The 19,951-nt window shown below is 38.6% G+C and overlaps 1 protein-coding gene across 1 annotated transcript in view; it reads left to right on the plus strand.

Annotated features, from left to right (window-relative positions):
• Window positions 1–19,951, plus strand: part of LOC129670983 (cilia and flagella-associated protein 47-like) — a 446,637-nt gene that overhangs the window by 332,715 nt on the left and 93,971 nt on the right. The window contains 2 exon segments of the mRNA XM_055599611.1: window positions 6,100–6,211; window positions 19,256–19,384. Coding sequence (XP_055455586.1) covers window positions 6,100–6,211; window positions 19,256–19,384 — 241 coding nt within the window.

A 19,951-nucleotide genomic window follows, 5' to 3' on the forward strand; every position in this document is an offset into this window, starting at 1 on the left:
TCAAGATCCAGCTATAACACTCTTGGGCATATATCCAAAATATGTTCAAGTACACAACAAGGACATTTGTTCAACTGTGTTCTTTGCAGCTTTATTCATAATAGCCAGAACCTGGAAACAAACCAGATGTCCCTCAATGGAGGAATGGATATAGAATTTGTGGTACATTTACACAATGAAATACCACTCAGCAATTAAAAACAAGGAAAACATGAAATTTGCAGGCAAATGGAGGAATGTAGAAAAGATCATCATGAGTGAAGTATCCCAGAAATAGAAAGACACACACTGTATATACTCACATATAAGTGGATACTAGACATAATATAGAATAAACCTACAAAAATCTATACACCTAAAGAAGGTGAGCTAGAAGTAAGACCCTGGGTAAGATGATCAATACTCACTCAGAAAGGCAAACTGCACAGACATTGGAAAAAAGAGAAAACAGGAAACGGGACAGGAGCCTACAACAGAGGGCATTTGAAAGACTCTAACCTAACATTGTATCAAAGCATATACTGAGAGTCATAAACAAACTTTGGGCAGAGTGCAGGGAATCTTAGGAAAGAAGGGGGAGGACAGTAAGACCTGGAGAGGACAGGCGCTCACAAGGATAGCAACAGAACCAAAATATCTGGGCACAGGGGTCTTTTCTGAGACTGATACTCCAACCAAGGACCATTCATGGGTATAACCTAGAACCCCTGCTCAGATGTAGCCCATGGCAGCTCAATATCCAAGTGGGTTCCCCGATCTGGGAAACAAGGACTATCTCTGACATGAACTCAGTGGCTAGCTCTTTGACCACCTCCTTTGGATAGGGGAGCAGCCTTGCCAGGCCAGCTCTGATGAGACTGGATATGCTAAGGTCAGATGGAAGGAGAGGAGGACCTCCCCTATCAGTGGACTTGGAGAGGGGCATAGGGGGAGATGAGGGAGGGAGGGTGGGTTTCAGAGGGGGAGGAAGAAGGGGACTACAGTTGGATTACAAAGTGAATAAACCATAATTAATAAAAAAGATTAATAGACTTAAACTTTCAGATTATTATTTTAAGAAATTAATGAAATAGAGATCTTGCCAGCATTATTAACGAAAATACCATACTGATTTTTCAATAAATAGATAACAATCAAGATATAGAAATAGGAGCCTGGAGAGATGGCTTAGTTGTTAAGAGCATTGACTGCTGCTTTTTCATAGGACACTGATTCAGTTCCCACAACTCACATGGCAGATCACAACCATCTAGTTTCTGGGATCTGTTGCTTTCTTCTACCCTCTACAAACACAAGGTGCATGTCACACAGATAGTCATGCTGACATTAATTATTACTCTGAGGAATAATAATAAGTAATAATAAATAATAAATAACAATAAATATAATTCATAATTAAATAAGGTAAATTAAACAAAGTGTTCACCACATAATCTGTCCGGAGCCGGGACTCCAGTGGCCTGCTTTGATATTTAAATCTCGGCGGAGAGATGGCTTTTAGCAGGCCTTTACTAATGGCAGAGAAGAACTTGCAAGTCCATCTCCTTTTGTTTGTGACAGCAGGTGGGATAGCTTGTGAGGGTCACACCTCTTCCTCAGGCTCCTTGTGCAAATTAACCCATTGTTCTGAGATGTTTTACTGGCTAAAAGTAACTCCTCACAAAGAGGTCAGAGGGCTGGAGGCAGAGGAGGAGGCAGAGACTGGCAACTTGCTGCTTGCGGTGCTTGCTGCAGCAGCCTGCCTTTTTCTGTGGCTGTCGAGTCTGGACCTTTAAAAAGTTTCCTGTGTGCTGTGTGTTTATTTTATTAATTTTAATCTTCACTTCTGACTCAAGAACCGTTCGACTCTGCTGGCTGGCTCTGGCAATAATCTCAGGAGTAGATTTAAATTATGAGAAGAAGACAATATCAGCAAGCTTGATTATAGGTCAATGTAGGTTTCCCAGTCTCAGGAAGAGAAAATATAAAGAAAATTCACCAAAACGCAGATATCTGTATATCACCATGAAACATATCAGCATGTCCCTAATAATCGTACTTGAGAAGAAGAGAAAGACAAAAGAGTAATTAAAAATCTAAAGGAAAGGATTAGTTCCAGAAATTAAAAATTACATTAATCTTCATATCCAAAAAGCCCATCCAACTTAAAATGGACAAGAATAAAATGATCTACACCGGGCACTCCATTTGATTTTTCAAACATTTGAAAGAAAAGAAAAAAAGTGAATTGTTAATGTAGCAGTAGAAAAAGGCCAGTAACAAACATACAGTAGATTCTCTGTAATGCTAATATATCACTTGGAAGGCTAGGATTTTAAAATTGTTTTAATTTCAAGGCCCTCTTTTTTTTTAATTTTTTATTAATTACACTTTATTCATTTTGAATCCCCCCATAAGCCCCTCCCTCTTCCCCTCCTGATCCCACCCTCCCTCCCCTTTCTGCATGCATGCCCCTCCCCAAGTCGACTGATAGGGGAGGTTCTCCTCTCCTTTCTGATCTTAGTCTATCTGTTCTCATCAAAAGTGGCTGCATTGTCCTCTTCTGTGGCCTGGTAAGGCTGCTCCCCCCTCAGGGGGAGGTGATCAAAGAGCAGGCCAATCAGATTATGTCAGAGGCAGTCCCTCTTCCCATTACTAGGTAACCTACTTGGACACTGAACTGCCATGGGCTATCTCTTTTTATATAGTGAGTTCAGTGAAATCCAGGTCAGCATGAGTTACAGAATGAAGTCATGTCTCAAAAAGTAAGAAACAGGAAAGAAGAAAAGAAGGGGACAAGGAAGAGGAAGAAGAAGTAGAGGAGGAGGGAGACAGGTAGATAGATAATGGATGGGTTAATGGATATGTATATAAATATATATATGTATAAATCTGTTGATATGTCTGTACAATAAAATATTATGCAGTCTTCAAAAAGAATATTTCTTTACTTATAACATGGATGTGTCTAAATAAGATGTAAGGAAAGACAACAAAGACAGTGATACTACTCACAAGTGGAATCCAAAATAGTTAAAATTTTGGAACAACTATGATTCTGATCACCAAAAGATGTATGAATTGTATGGGTGTTCATATAGTGAGTGTTTTCTGTGTGTGTGTGTGGAGTGTGTGTGTGTGTGTGTGTGTATTATGTTCAGTATAATGTGAAAACAGAGATTCTTATTTATAGTTCAGTTTTTAAGGTATCATCATTGCTTCATAATGTGGGGAAATTTATACCTGACAATTAAATTTCATACATAAGAAATATCATTTTTGTCAACTTAAAAAGAATTTTTACCTGATGGGACACTTATGACATAAAAGAGCTCATTTTAAGAATATTCCAAATACTTTCATTGTAGGAACTGTGAAGAAAAAAAAAAAAAAAGAAAAACAAGCTCGTGAAAATGCATTTCTTGACTCCTTTCACACCATAACTTAAAATCTTTTAGAATTCTGCAGTTGAACCTAACACTGCCAGCCCAGGAAAATGCCACTTAGTGTCTCTGTCTTCATTTGTGATATGGAAAGAATGCTCATGTTCAAAATATTGATCATAATTGATATGTTTTGCTGTTCAAATAAATTTATCAAAAACATATTATTGTCTTCATTAAAAATCTATTTGGTCTAAGAGTAAAAAAAACATTTTTACAAAAGAAATTTCTGTTATAAATGAAAACCATAGTTACAAAATATCTATGTGGGAGTTGAAGTTTTGGCTCAATGGTTAAGCACATTGTAGCTCTTCTAGAGAACAGACGTACAATTCCTTTTTCAATTTAGTTTATAACCTTTTTGTAGCCACATCCTTCCTCACCTCCAAGTCCCACCCTCCATCTGTCTCCCCTTCACCCTTACTTTTTCCTCAGGTAAAGGGAGCTCTCTTTCCCATCCACCCCAGCTCATCGAGTTGCATGCCCTGTAGCCTGGCAATGCAGTCCAGCCATGGGGGAGTGATAAAAAAGCTGGCAAGTGAGTCTATGTCCAATGCAGTTCCCACTTCCTTTGTTAGAGGACCCACATGAAGCCTAAGCTGCCCATCTGCTACATCTTTGTAGGAAGGCTAGGGCCAGTTCATGCATGGTCCTTGGTTGATGCTTCAGTCCCAGAAAGCCCCTCTGCACCCTGGTTAGTTGGCTCTGTTTGTCTTCTTGTGGAGTTCCTGTAGTTCCTGTTACCTCCAGGTCTTTTTCTCTTTCTTCCCATTTGTCCAAAGGCCTCTCTATGCATCGCCCAATATTTGGCTGTGAGACTAAGCATCAGTTTTGAATTTTTGCTTGATAGAGCCTCTCAGGACAACTGTGACCAGCCTCTTTCTGCAAGGTTAGCAGAGCATTGTTGTTAGTGTAAGTGGTTGGCCCTCTCACACAGGATGAGTCTTTGGTTGAGCCAGGCTTTGGTTGAGCATCCCCTCAGTCACTGTTCTATCTTTATCCCTGCACATCTTGTAAGCAAGGTAAATTTTTGGTCAAAGTTTTTGTGGGTGAGATGTTGTTCCCCTTTCTCATCTAGAAGAGTGGTCTAATTAGAGGGTGTCTTCATCAGTCTCTATTGCCTCTGCGATTAGGAGTCTCTGCCATATCTTCCCAGGACCCTACCCTGACTTATGGTTCCAACTTGTCACAGATATAACCCCACACCCAGTTTCTCTTTTCTTTATAGGCCTTCTGTCCTCTTGCCCTGGCTCTCCACAAGTCTGATCTCCACCCTCTTAACTTAGTATACCTCCTCTCCACTCCTCTCCTGCTGTGTACATTCTCTCAGAGGACAGTTCTGTCAGGCTCCTGTCTGCAAACTTAGCAGAGTATCTTTCATAGCGTCAGGGGTTTGCCCTCTCCCATAGGGTAGGTTTTGTTGGGTCAGGCATTGCTGGACATTCCCTCAATCTGCTCTATCTGCTTTACCTTTATCCCTGGACATCTTGTAGGCAGGCTAAATTTTTGGTTGACATTTTATGTGGATAGGTTGGAGTTCTCCTCCCTATATTATGCTAATCTGCTTAGAAGTTGTCCTCTTCAGTCTCTATTTCCTCTACTACTAGGAGTCTCTACTAGAAACCCGCTCATGTCCTCCCAGAAGCCTACCTTGATTTATGTCTCCAAGTTGTTACAGAGATACCCCCACCATCAGTTTCCAGTTTTCTGTCCTCTTGCTTTTGCTCTCCCCAGGTCTGTTCTCCACCATCTAAACTCTCTGTGCCCCCTCTCCTACCGTGTTCTCTCTCTTCAGCCACTACCTCTCTCTGTTCTATCTCCCCTTCCAAGTGAGATTTATGCATCCTCCCTTGGATCCTCATTTTTTATCTTCATTGGATCCTTCATTTTTATCTTCATATGCTGATGGAATAGCTAAAATGGAATCTCAAAGTTGTTTTGATTTGCATTTCCCTGATGAAATTCAGCATTTTTTTAAGTGCTTCTCAGCCTTTCGAGTTTCCTCTGTTGAAAATTCAAATCTTAGTACCCACATCAATCAGGTTGTAACCACCTATAATTACAGCTCCATGACATTCAAGTCCTTCTTCTGATCTTCATGAATAGCATACACACATAGACACACATATATGCACTAATAAAAATTAAAATGTAAATCTTAAAACTGTTTTAAGATGTCTGATTTAATTTCTAGGAATTGACTATAATGGACATATATATAGAAATATGACTAGCTGAAACTTTAAGCAAGATTGTACTAATCATTTGTTTAAATATTCTTCACATACTGTGTTATTACTTACAAACTCACTGAAATAGTTATATTTCTTGTACATCAAATTTCCCTAAAAATTACTTGTTATCTGTAAAAGATAATAATATTTTATGATCAATATTCAAGTAGCAACAAAAAAGTTAAATTGCTTTTCTGTAAAAATTATTTTCCTTTTTCTGATTTTCCATATCTCTTCTCAGATTTTTCTTTTCTAGTCTAAGACAGTTTTCTGACTTTATTTTCGATGAAAAGTCTACAGATTTAATGAAAGTAATTGAATTAGTATACATTTTATGCAGTAGCTTATGACAAACTCATATGTAATATAATAGCATGATAAAACAAAGAAAACCTTTTCGTATTGACATTACATAATTCTAATTTTCTAATCTGCTTTCCTAGGTAACTTCAGATCTCTCAATAGTTTGGGGAAATCCCTGTATCACCATAGAACCTGACAACTCAACTCCGTACATTCTCCATGTATGTCCTTGGAAACGTGGAGAATTCAGAGGTATTAAGTCGTTAATAAAATATTTTTGTGAATTAGATTGCCTGGAAAGAAATATGAAAATAATAAATACAACTATAATTTTTTTCTTTTCTTTTTGGATAAGTGATATTGGAGAAATCATAGTGTGTCAATTCATTCTAGCTTTCCAAATAAGTATAGCTTTGCGGTATGTTATACCAAGTACTACTTTGTCTTTGAGACTTCAAATATATCTCTAGAAGAAAGTTTAAGAGTTGCAATACTTAGTTAAAGGTGTTTTTATTTGAAATTTAATAGATATATTTAAATAACTAAAAGAATGACTATTATAAAACTTATGTGTACACAATTAATAGAAGAAAAGTATTATTTATCTCTAACTAAGTGTTTATAGAAAAGCTACCATTTATACTTGAGGAGTGTTATTTGATAGGGAATGAGAGGAAGGACGGTGAAAGTGGAAGGACTTAGTAATTAGCCAGAGATCATGGTGATTCATTCTTGTAATGATTGAACATAGAATAAAAAGAAAATATTGAATTCCTGGACAGCTTCAGTTACACAGTAAAATCCTTTCATGTTACAAAATAGTTAATAGCTAGTACTAAATTACTATGATTCATCAAATTATATTTTTTCAAATTAGAAGATAATTAAATGCCCCATTCATGGACATATCCTACTGAGAAGATACACTCACTGGACATAATTTTAGAAGTGTATTAAGCAGATCACTTATAGTCATCTTGTGGTCTCTAGAAGATCTCAACCCTGTTTGCCTTGCTAAAGAATCTACAAACGGTCTATTATAACATCATAAAATTTGAAACTGTGACCCTATTTATTGCAAGCATATCAATGAAGTAATTTATTTCAGTGTTGCAGATGAACCAGAAGGTATGAATTGACAGGTGTTGGCCTTCCTGATAAGGTTAGGAAACCTACAACTCTGAGGCCTGGGAAGGTATTTCAGCTCTGAGGTGGGACAGTGTCCCAAGGGACCAGTATTCTGAGACAGAGAAACCCAGGAACTACTGAGCTCTAAGAGGACCCCTCCTCAGTAGAGACATTGCAGGTAGCAGGGGAGAGTTACTACAACCTCTGAGGAGCTGAGGAGCTCCTGAACCTACACTCTGCTCCTTCTGTGCTTCTTCTCCTCTGGGCTTCTTTGCTTCTTCAGATGAAAAAGTCACACCAGGCAGTAAATCTCTTAAAAGACATTTATTGGAGGGAGGAAACAGGAGTGGCTGCCCCTGCTCCCAGGAATAAAAGCAAAGAACTGAGGAAACAGACTTTATAAACCAGTTTTTGGAGGAAGTGCTTTCTAGAGCAGAGATTTCCAGAATGAGGATTGGTTGGGTTTTAAGTCCTGAGCTTGGAGGAAGCTTAGGGATTGGCGCATTTTTGTTCAATTTTTTTTTAATTTTATTTTTCTTTTTAGTTACATTTTGTTAACTCTGTGTCCCAGCTGTATCCGGCTCCCTCATTCCCTCCCCAACCCCACACTCCCTCCCTGGTCTCCTCCCTGCCCCTTTCCAAGTCCCCTGATAGGGGAGGACCTCCTCCCCTTTCATTTGACCCTGTTTTATCAGGTATCTTCAGGGCTGGCTGCAAAGTCCTCCTCTGTGGCCTAACAGACTGCTCCTCCCCTGGGGGGGGGGTGTCAAACAGCCTGCCCTTGAGATCCTGTTAGAAATAGATCCTGGAGGGATCTCATTAATGGGCTGGAGATGATGGCATTTGTTACAGTTAGAGGCCAGAACAGCCATTTTTACAGAGAGCTGCTGGGGAGGGGACTATTAACTCATGCCCTAAGGGGTTTACAAAGACTCTAAACTAAACAAAACAACTTTCCTTAGCTAAAACTATGAATTTATTTTATTTTTTTAATTTAATTTATTTTTTTATTATTAGTTACATTTTATTAACTCTGTATCCCAGCTGCATCCCGTTCCCTCATTCCCTCCCAATACCACCCTCCCTCCCTCATCTCCTCCCTGCACCTTTCCAAGTCCACTGATTGTGAAGGACCTCCTCCCCTTTCATCTGACCCTGTTTTATCAGGTATCTTTAGGACTTGCTGCAAAGTCCTCCTCTGTGGCCTAGCAGGACTACTCTTCCCTTGGAGGTTGGGAAGGTAACTATGAATTTATACTAAGAGCTCAGATTTCTAGTGTAGCAGCGACACATCATGGAAAGCTACCTGCCTCTGATTATAAATTGTTACTAAAAAGATGGCTCCAGAGCTTACAGACTAGCTCCCTGCCAGCAGCAGCCATAACTGGGCCTCAGATGATGATGCTTTCTCTGTGGCTTCAGCTTCTCAGTTTCTCCAGGGGTCTGTTCTCAGGTCCTGAGTTGTGGAGATTTAGCCTCAATCAACTGGAGACCTGAGATGTTGTTTTTGGAGGTGTGGAGAGGCCAGCATCACAAGTTGAAGATCTGGGCACCCTTTTCAAGGACCACAGGGTGTGGCATCCAGGGGAGCTGAAGAACTGAAGAGGGGGTGCCCAGGGAAAGATGAATAGGATATCCCAGAGGCACCTTGGCATGGATGCTGGAGCTTCTCAGAAGGCCAGGACACTTTCCTGAAAAGTACACAAGGTTTAAAAAGTATGCAAAGTTAGAAACAGAATGGTGGATCAATGGAGCTGAACAGAAGACCCAGAAATAAACACACACAGTTATGGACACATGATCTTTGACAAAAATGCCAAAACCATACAATGGAAAAAAAGATAGCATCTTCAACAAATGGTGCTAATCTAACTGGATATCTACATGTAGAAAAATGCAAAGATATCCATAATTATCACCCTACACAAAACTAAAGTCTAAGTGGATCAAAAACCCTCAACATAAAAACAGACACATTAAATCGGTTAGAAGAAAAAGTGGGGAAGACCCTAGAACTCATTGGTACAAGAGACAACTTCCTTAACAGAACACCAACAGCACAGGCTCTAAGAGCAACAATCAATAAATGGAACCTCATGAAACTGAAAAGCTTCTGTAAAGCAAAGGACACCGTCATCAAAACAAAACTAATGCCTACAGATTGGGAAAGAATCTTCACTAACCCTTTATCTGACAGAGGGCTAATATCCAGTATATATAAAGAATTAAAGAAGCTGAAAAGCAACAAACCAAGTAATCCAATTAAAAAATGGGGAACAGAGCTAAACAGAGAATTCTTGATAGAGGAATATCGAATGGCAGAGAAACACTTAAAGAAATGCTTAACATCATTAGCTACTAGAAAAATGCAAATCAAAACGACCCTGAGATTTCACCTTACACCCATCAGAATGGCCAAGATGAAAAACACAAGTGCCAACACATGCTGGAAAGGTTGTGGAGAAAGGGGAACCCTCCTCCACTGCTGGTGGGAATGTAAACTTGTACAACAACTCTGGAAATCAATCTGGCGCTTTCTCAGACAACTAGGAAAAGCCCTTCCTCAAGATCCAACGATGCCACTACTAGGCATATATCCAAAAGAGGCTCAAGTACACAAAAAGGACATTTGCTCAACCATGTTTGTAGCAGCTTTATTTGTAATAGCCAGAAGCTGGAAACAGCCCAGATGCCCCTCAACTGAAAAATGGATACAGAAATTGTGGTACATCTATACAATGGAATATTACTCAGCAATGAAAAACAAGGAAATGATGAAATTTGCAGGTAAATGGTGGGGACTGGAAAGGATCATCCTGAGTGAGCTGTCCCAGAAGCAGAAAGACTCACACGGTATATACTCACTCATATAGGCATATAATATAGGATAAACCTACTAAAATCTGTATACCTAAAGAAACTACTAATCAAGAGAGAGGACCCTGACTAAAATGCTCAATCCCCATCCTGAAAGGCAAAGAGGATGGACATCAGAAGAAAAAAACAGGAGACTAGTTAGGAGCCTCCCACAGAGGGCCTCTGAAAGGCTCTGCCCTGCAGACTATCAAAGCAGATGCTGAGAGTTAGGGGCCAACTGTTGGACAGAGTGCATCGAATCTTATGAAAAAAGTGGGAAATAGTAAGATCTGGAGAGGACAGGGACTCCACAAGGAGAGCAACAGAAACAAAAAAAAAAAAATATGAGCACAGTGGTCTTTCCTGAGACTCATACTCCAAGCAAGTACCATGCATGGAGATAACCTAGAACCCCTGCACAGAGGTAGTCCATGACAGTTCAGTGTCCAAGTGGGTTCCATAATAGTGGGAACAGGGACTGCCTCTGACATGAACTGATTGGCCTGCTGTTTGATCACCTCCCCCTGAAGAGAGAGCAGCCTTACCAGACCACAGAGGAAGACAATGCAGCCACTCCTGATGAGACCTAACAGACTAGGATCAGAAGGAAGGAAAGAAGACCTCCCCTACCAGTGGACTTGGGCAGGGGCAGAATGAGGAAGAAGGGAGGGATTGGGAGAGGAGGAGGGAGGAAACTACAGGGGGGATACAAAGTAAATAAAGTGTAACTAATAAAAAAAAAATTAAAAAATGAAAACATAAAAAAAAGAATAATAGGAATAGACGAAAAAGAAGATTACAGGCTCTATGGTCTAGAAAATATTTTCAGGAAACCCAAAGAAGAAAATTTTCCCAACTTAAAAAAAGAGGTATCCCTAAATGTACATGAGTCTTACATGTCACCAAATAGACTAGCCCAGAAAAGAAACTCCTCACATCACATCATAATCAAAACACTAAATAACACTAAATTGGTTAGAAGAAAAGGTGGGGGAAAACCTAGAACTCATTGGCACAGGAGACAACTTCCTGAACAGAACATCATCAGCACAGGCTCTAAGATTAACAATCAATAAATGGGACCGCATGAAACTGAAAGGCTTATGTAAAGCAAAGGACACTGTCATCAGAACACACCAACAGCCTGCAGACAGGGAAAGGATCTTCACCAACCCTGTATCTGACATAAGACTAATATCCAGAATATATAAAGAACTTTAAAAAAGGCAACAAATCAATAATTCAATTAAAAATGGGGTAAAGAGCTAAACAGAGAATTCTCTGTAAAGGAATATAGAATGGCATAGAAACACTTGAAGAAATGCTCAAAATCCTTAGTCATCAGGGAAATGCAAATCAAAATGACCCTGAGATTTCACCTTATACCCATCAGAATGGCTAAGATTAAAAAACTCAAGTGAAAATACATGCTGGAGAGGATATGGAGAAAGGGGAACCCTCCTCTTTCTCCATATATAAATATAATATAAACTTGTACAACCATTTTGGAAATCAATCCAGCACTTTCTCAGACAATTAGGAACAGGGCTTCTTCAGCTATAACACTCTTTGGCATATATCCAAAATATGCTTAAGTTCACAATAAAGACATTTGTTCAACCATGTTTGAAGCAGCTTTATTTGAAATAGCCAGAATCTGGAAAAAAAAAAACCCAGATGTCCTTCAATGGAGGAATGGATACAGAAAATGTGGTAAATTTGCATAATGGAATACTACTCAGGAATAAAAGATAAGGAAATTATGAAATCTGCAGGCAAATGGTGGGATGTAGAAAAGATCATCCTGAGTGGGTTATCCCAGAATCAGAAATACACACAAGATATATACACACTTTTACGTGGATATTAGATCTATAATATAGGATAAAGGTCCTAAAATCTATGCATCTAAAAAAGTTAACAAGAAGGAGGACACTGGGTTAGATGAACAATCTTCACTCAGAAAACAAATGGGATGGACATTGAAAGAAGGAGAAAACAAGTAACAGGACAGGAACCTACCACAGAGGGCCTCTGCAAGACTCTACCCAGTACTGTATCAAAGCAGATGCTGAGACTTATAACCAAACTTTGGGCAGAGTGTAGTGAATCTTAGGAAAGAAGCAGAGATAGTAAGACATGAAAAGGACAGGGACTCCGCAAGGCAAAGCAACAGAACCAGAATATCTGGGCACAGGGTTCTTTTCTGAGACTCAAACTCAAACCACGAACCATTCATGGATATAACCCAGATCTTCTGCTCAGTTGTATCCCATAGCAGCTCAGTATCCAAGTGGGTCCCTAGTAAGGAGAACAAGGACTCCCTCTGACATGAACTCAGACTAACAGATTGTCTGTGGAAACAGGATCCAATATTCTGCTGGACTCAAGAAACACATATCTGCAACAATGTTAAACACTAGCTCAGAGCAAAGGGCTGGGAATACCTCAGAGTAAAGGGCTGGAGAAAGGTTTTCCCAGGCAAACAAAGATAAGAAGCAAGCTGGAGTATTTCATTAGTACTAATGAAATACATACTAATACCTAATGAAATAATTTTCAACCAAAATTAATCAAAAAATATGAGAAGGAACATTTCATTCTCATCAAAGGAAAACTCCACCATGAGGAAATCACAATCCTGAACATTTGTACCCCAAATAAAAGAACATCTGCATTCGTAAATGAAACATCATTAAACTTAAATCACACATTGATTCCAACTCCTTAATAGTGGGAGACTTCAAAACTCCACTTTTACTAAGGGACAGATCATTGAGACAGAAGCTAAATAGAGATATAATGACACCTACAGAAGTCTGAACCATGTGGACCCAATAGAACTTTTCACTCAAACACAAAAGAGTATACTTTCTCGTCAGTACCTCATGGAACCTTCTCCAAAATTGACTATATATTCGGACACAAAGCAAGCCTCAACAGATACAAGAAGATAGAAATAATCCCTTGTATCCTATCAGACCACCATCGTCTAAAATTAGATCTCAAAAACAACAGAAATAACAAAAAGCATACTCACACACATGGAAACTAAACAGTTCTTTACTCAATGATAGCTGGGTAAGGAAATAAATAAAAAAATAAATTAGAGACTTCCTAAAATACAATGAAAATGAATGCACAACTTACTTAAACTTATGGGACACAATGAAAGCAGTGTTAAGAGGAAAGTTCATTGCACTAAGTGCCTTTAGAAAGAAGTTTGAGACATTTCATATAAGCAACTTAAAGCATACCTGAAAGCCCAAGGGGGGGGGGGGAAACTGACACATCCAAGAAGAATAGAAGGCTGGAAATAATCAAACTCAGGGCTGAAATCAATGAATTAGAAACAAAAAAATAATTAGAAAAATCAATGAAACCAAGAACTTATTCTTTGAGAAAATCATCAAGACAGACAAACCCTTAGCAAAACTAACTAAAAGGCAGAGAGAAACTATCTAAATCAGTAAAATCAGAAATGAAAGGGGCGCACAGTAACCTTGATATGAGGCCACAGTAACCTTGATACCAAAACCACACAAAGACCCAACCAAAAAGAGAACTGCAGAAATATCTCTTATAAATATAATGCAAAAATACTTGTAAACAGCGTCCAAGAACACATAAAATATATCATCCAGCATTACCAAATAGGCTTCATCCTAAGCATTCACGGGTGGTTCATTATATGGAAATCTATCAATGTAATCCACCACATAAACAAACGGAAAGAAAACACACACACACACACACACACACACACACACACACACACACAATCATCTCCTTAGATGCCAAAAAAGCATTTGACATATTCCAACACCCATTCCTGTTAAGCTTTGGAGAGATAAGGGATACAAGGCACATACCTAAACATAATAAAAGCAAAATACAGCAAGCCTATAAGCCAACATCAAATTAAACAGAGAGAAACTTAAATCAATTTCACTGAAATCAAGGACACGACAAAGTTGCCCATTCTCTCCTTATCTCTTCAACATAGAACTTGAAGTCCTAGCTAGAGCAATATGATAACTAAAGAATATGAAGAGGATAAAAATTGGAAAGGAAAAAGTCAAAGTGTCAAGATTTACAGGCAATAAGACAGTATACATGAGTGGAGCCAAAAATTCTACCAGACAACCACTTCAGCTGATAAACATATTTAGCAAAGTGGCTGGATAAAAATTAATCTCCAAAATCTGAAGCCCTCCTGTGTACAAAAGGCAAAAAGGCTGAGAAAAAAATTAGGGAAACAACACCCTTCACAATAGCCACAAATTACATAAGTACCTTGGTGTGACTCTAACCAAGCAAGTGAAAAACCTGTATGAATAAAACTTCAAGTCTCTGAAGAAACAAACTGAAGAAGAAATCAGAAGATGAACAGAACTCCCATGCTCATGGATCAGTAAGATTAAGGTAGTGAATATGGCCATCCTACCAAAATCATTCTACAGATTCAGTGCAGTTCCCATCAAAATAACACCACAATTGTATACACCTTGAAAGAACGGTTCTCTATTTCATATTTAAAAAGAAAAAAAGAAGAATTGTTAAAATAATCCTGTACAATAGCAGAGTTTCTGGTGGTAACTCCAGATGCCACTATGGTCTCAATAAAATGAAACCATGTTTATCACCCTGCACCAACCTAAACTCCAAGTGAGTCAAATATTTCAAAGTAAAGCCAGACACACTAAACATACTAAGAAGAAAATTTGGGGAAAAGACTTGACCTCATTGGCACAGGAGACAACTTCCTGAACAAAACAAAAGCACAGCTCTAAGATCAAAAATAAATAAATGGGAAGCCATGAATCTGGAAAGCTTCTGTAAACCAAAGGATACTGTCAATAGAAAAAAAAAAAAAAAACGACAGCCTACAGACTGGGAAAAGATCTTCACCAACCCTAGATCTGACACAGGGCTAATATCCAGTATATATAAAGAACTCTCTCTATATAAAGAAGTTAAACACCAACAAACCAAGTAATCACCTTACAACCATGAAAATGGCTAAAATAAAAAAAAAAAAAACTCAAATGACAACACATGCTGGAGAGGTTATGGAGAAAGGGGAACCCTTCTCCATTGCTAGTGGGAATGCAAACTTGTACAACCAAATCAATCTGGTGCTTTCTCAGACAATTAGGAATAGCACTTCCCCAAGATGCAGCTATACCACTCTTAGAAATATATCCAAAAGTTGCTCAAGTACACAACAAGGATATTTGTTCAACCATGTTTGTAGCAGCTTTATTTGTAATAGCCAGAACATGGAAACAACCCAGATGCCCATCAACAGAGGAATGGATACAGAAATTGTGGTGTTTTACACAATGGAATATTACGCAGCAATTAAAAATGAGGAAATCATGAAATTTTGCAGGCAAATGGTGGAATCAAGAAAAGATCAATTCTGAGTGAAGTATCCCAGAAGGAGAAAGACACACATGGTATATACTCACTTATTTAGACGTATAAGATATGATTAACACAATGAAATCTATACACCTAAAGAAGATAAACAAGAAAGAAGACCCAGGGTAAGATGATCAATCCTCACTTAGAAAGACAAATGGGATGGGCATTGGATGTAGGAGAAAACAAGTAACAGGACAGGAGCCTACCACAGAGGGCCTCTGAAAGACTCTACCAAGCAGTGCATCAAAGCCGATCCTGAGACTTATAACCAAACCTTCAGCAGAGTGCAGGGAGTTATATGAAAGAAAGGGGAGTTAATATGACCTAGAGAGGATTGTTGCTTCACAAGAACCAAATATATCTGGGCACAGGGGTCTTATATGAGACTGTTTCTCCAACCAATGGCCATGTATGGATATAACCTAGAACCTCTGCTCAGATGTAGCCTGTGGTAGGTAAGCAACCAATTGGTTTTTCCCTAGTAAGGGGAACACGGACTATTTTTGACATGAACTCAATGGCAGGCTCTTTGACCTCCCTCCCTCAAGGGAGGAGCAGCCTTGCTAGGCCACATAGGAGGACTTTGAAGCCAGTCCTGTAGATACCTGATAAAGCAGGGTCAGATGAAAGGGGAGGAGGTCCTCCCCTATCAGTGGACTTGGAAAGGGGCAGGGAAGAAATGAGGGAGGGGGGGTGGGATTGGGAGGGAATGATGGAGTGGGATACAGCTGGGATACAGAGTTAATAAAATGTAACTAATAATAAAAATAAATAAAAAATACTAAAAAAATATGATACAGAGCTAAACAGAGAATTCTTAATAGAGGAAAATAGAACTGCAGAGAAACACTTAAAGAAATGCTCAAAATCCTTAGTCATCAGGAAAATACAAATCAAAATGACCCTGATATTTTATCTTTACACCCACCTGAATGACTAAGATCAAAATCTCAATTGACCACACATGCTGGAGAGGATTTGGAGAAAGGGGAACACTCTTCCACTACTGATGGGAATGTAAACATATACAGCCACTTAGGAAATCAGTCTGTCTCTTTCTCAGAAAATTAAGAAAATTCCTACCTCAGGATAGAGCTATACCACTCCTAGGCACATATCCAAAATATGCTCAAGTATACAGTAAGGCCATTTGCTCAACCATATATGTAGCAGCTTTATTTGTAATAGCCAGAATGTGGAAACATCCTAGATGTCCCTCATCTGAGGAATGGATACAGAAATTGTGGTACATTTACACAATGGAATACTACTCAGCATTTAAAAACAAAGCAATCCTGAAATTTGCAGGCAAATGGATGGAACTTGAAAAGATTATCTTGAATGAGGTAACCCAGAAGCATAAATACATGCATAGTATATATGCACTTATAGGTGGATATTAATCATAGAATGTAGGATAAACATACTAAAATCTGTAGTCCTGAAGAAACTAAACAGCAACAAGGACCTTAGGGAAGATGCTCAATCCTCATTCAGAATGGCAAAGGGGTTAGACTTTGGAAGCAGCAGAAGACAGGAAACAGGACAGGAGCCTATCACAGAGGCCCTCTCTGAAAGACTTTTCCCAGAAGGGTATTGAAGAAGATGAGAAGACGGAGACTCATTGCCAATCTTTGGGAAGAGTGCAGGGATTCATATGCAAGAAGGGTCTATAGAAAGACGTGGTGGTGATAAAAGCTCCACATGGCGACCAACACAGCTAAAAAGCCCGGGCCCCAGTAGGTCCTGCAGAGACCAGTACTCCAACCACAGACCATGAATGAGAGGACCTAGACCCTCTCCTCAGATGTAGCTCATAGGCAACACAGTCTCCAATGGGTTCCCTAGTAAGGGGACATTAACTCTGTGGCCAGCACTTTGACCATCTCCCCCTTGCTGTTGCAGCCTACCCATTACACAGAGGAAGATGATGCAGCTAGTCCTGATGAGACCTTATAGGCTAAGGTCAAATAGTACGGGAAGAAGAACTCCCCAATCAATGGATTAGGGGAGAAGCACAGGGGAAGAAGAGAGAGAGAGGGTAGGATGGAAAGAAAAAGAGGGAATGGGCTATAGCCAGGATACAAAATGAATAAATTGTAATAAATAAAACTAAATAAATAAAAATGTAATTTGTCCTTTTTTGGTCTCATGGCATAAAAATATCTTTAAAATAATGTACAATGATATATTTATATGTTTTTTACTCCATATACTTAGATTGGTTAGATAGATTGGGTAGAGACAGTATATACAAGCAGAGAGATACAGTAGAGATATAGTAGACACTGTATAGATACAATAACGTTGTACAAGACTTTAGATTAAAGATATAAAATTAAGGACTTATACAGCTGTATTGTAATAATGCTCTAACTTTTTTAATAAAAGTAAATTTGGAAGACAGATTTTATGATGGTTACTTGTCTTAATAGTTGATTTAGTTTGTGACACAAGCGCTCTTTACAGTATAAGATAAAATTCACTCTTATTATCTTAGTAATCCAGTGGTTATGAAAGGCAAGTGGCTAATGATGTTCAGTTTTGGTAGTGCATTATGCATAAGCTAGCAGAGGCCATACCATTAAAGAAGATGAATTCCTTTCACTCCAGAAGCCCACAACAGTCCATAGCTCATTAATTATGGATGAGGAGTGCTCAAAAACACCTTCTAAACCTGTGCTAAAATGTTGGCTTGATCTCATGCAGGGCTTTTGCTGGCAGCCACAGCAAAAAAAAAAAAAAAAAAAAAAAAAAAAAAAAGTGCAACACTTGTGCTGTGTCTAGAAGACAGTTTTCCTCTGATCCTCCCTGACCTCCAGCTTTATACAGTTCATCCACCTCTCCTCCACAGTAGTTCCTGTGGAGATATCCCATATTGTGGCTAAGAACTCTACTCACTCTCTGCACTTTGACCAGGTGTATATTTCTGTAATAATCACTGCTCACTATACAAATAAACTTAACTGATCACGTCTTAGAACAGCACTAATCTACGGGTAGAGAAATACATATTTAGAAGGTATTATGTCAATTTAGCATAATAATAGTAGTAGGTTCACTGCTGGGTCTTGTGAGCTTCCCAACCACAGATTCTAAGCCAGATTTCAAATACTAGGCATGTGTTTTTTTCATATGTAGTGGAAAGATTAAACTTGGAATACTATGTAACTTGCAATTATATAAAATAATAATTTTTAAATGAGACAATAAGTAAGAATGAACCCCGGCTCAGATGTAGCCCATAGACTCAGTCTCCAAGTGGGTTCCCTAATAAGGGGAGCAGGGGCTTTCTCTGGCATGAACTCAGTGACAAGCTCTCTGATCATCTCCCCCTGGGGAGAGGCATCCTTGCCAGGCCATAGAAAAAGACAATGGAACCAGTACTGATGAGACCTGATAGACTATGGTCAAACAGAAGAGGAGGAAGACCTCACATATCAGTGGACTAGGGAGGGGCATAGGGAGAGAAGAGGGTGAGACGAGGGACAGTGGGATAGAGAGGAGACAGGGAGGGAGACACATCGGGATACAAATTGAATAAATTGTAAGAAATTATAATAATAATAAAAAGAATTTAAAAAAGAAAGAAAATAGGCAGGCATGATCATCGAAGATCACTAAGTTACTGAAATCTAACAGAGTAGTTATTGATCAATATTTCTTGTTACAGGAAATCTGTTGAAAAACAACTATTAAGAATTTGATACTATGTCCTTGAAATTTCCATTAAATTGTTCTATAGCCACATCATGTTTAACTCTGGTACTGCCATTTAGAGTTTATATTTCATGTGTAAGTCATAGTTAATTTGATGCTTGAGACTAAACATTTCTGAAATTCCTCACTGGTTTCCTCCCATCCTGTACCCATGTGTTACAGGTGAAATTACATTTTCTGTTAATAGCAGAGATAAGGAAGGTTCTCGGGAAGGTACAGATACTAAGAAAGACATCTCTTCTCAGGAAACACCATTAGATTCATCTTCCCTCACTTTTGAGGAACACTCAGGTAAACTTCTTATGATAGTGTATTTTTGTTATTGAACTATGGAAATCTGGATCAGAGCCTGAAGATGCATAATTCACAGATCAAAAAGGCATAGAAATGTACCAAGAATATGTTTTTTTCTTTTTTCTTCTTTATTCTTCTTTTATACAATACATCCTAACTACATTATTTTTAAATGAGTTTGTATTGCAGTTCTTCAAAAACAAATTAGAAACAATAGATGTCTTCTCTTATTCTCTTACTCTGTTTTTAGTCACTCTCTCTCACATGCATGTACACACACACATAGAGGAACACATATACACACACAGACAAACATGCCCACATATGTACCCTGTGTTTACACATTACAGATGAAGTTACATTTTGTGTTAAAAGCAGATTTTAATAAAATAAATAAAAGTAAGATTTTCAAGAAAACCTACAGGATTTTCAGGAAGACAGAAATCTGAAAAAAAAGAACACCCTACTCTCTCTCTGTGTCTCTGCTCTCTCTTTGTGTGTGTGTATGTTTTTAATTTGTGTGTGTGTGTGTGTGTGTGTGTGTGTGTGTGTGTGTGTGTGTGT

Source organism: Psammomys obesus, unplaced genomic scaffold (genome assembly GCF_907164565.1).
Source record: "Psammomys obesus unplaced genomic scaffold, mPsaObe1.curated_primary_1811, whole genome shotgun sequence".
Lineage (NCBI taxonomy): Eukaryota > Metazoa > Chordata > Mammalia > Rodentia > Muridae > Psammomys > Psammomys obesus.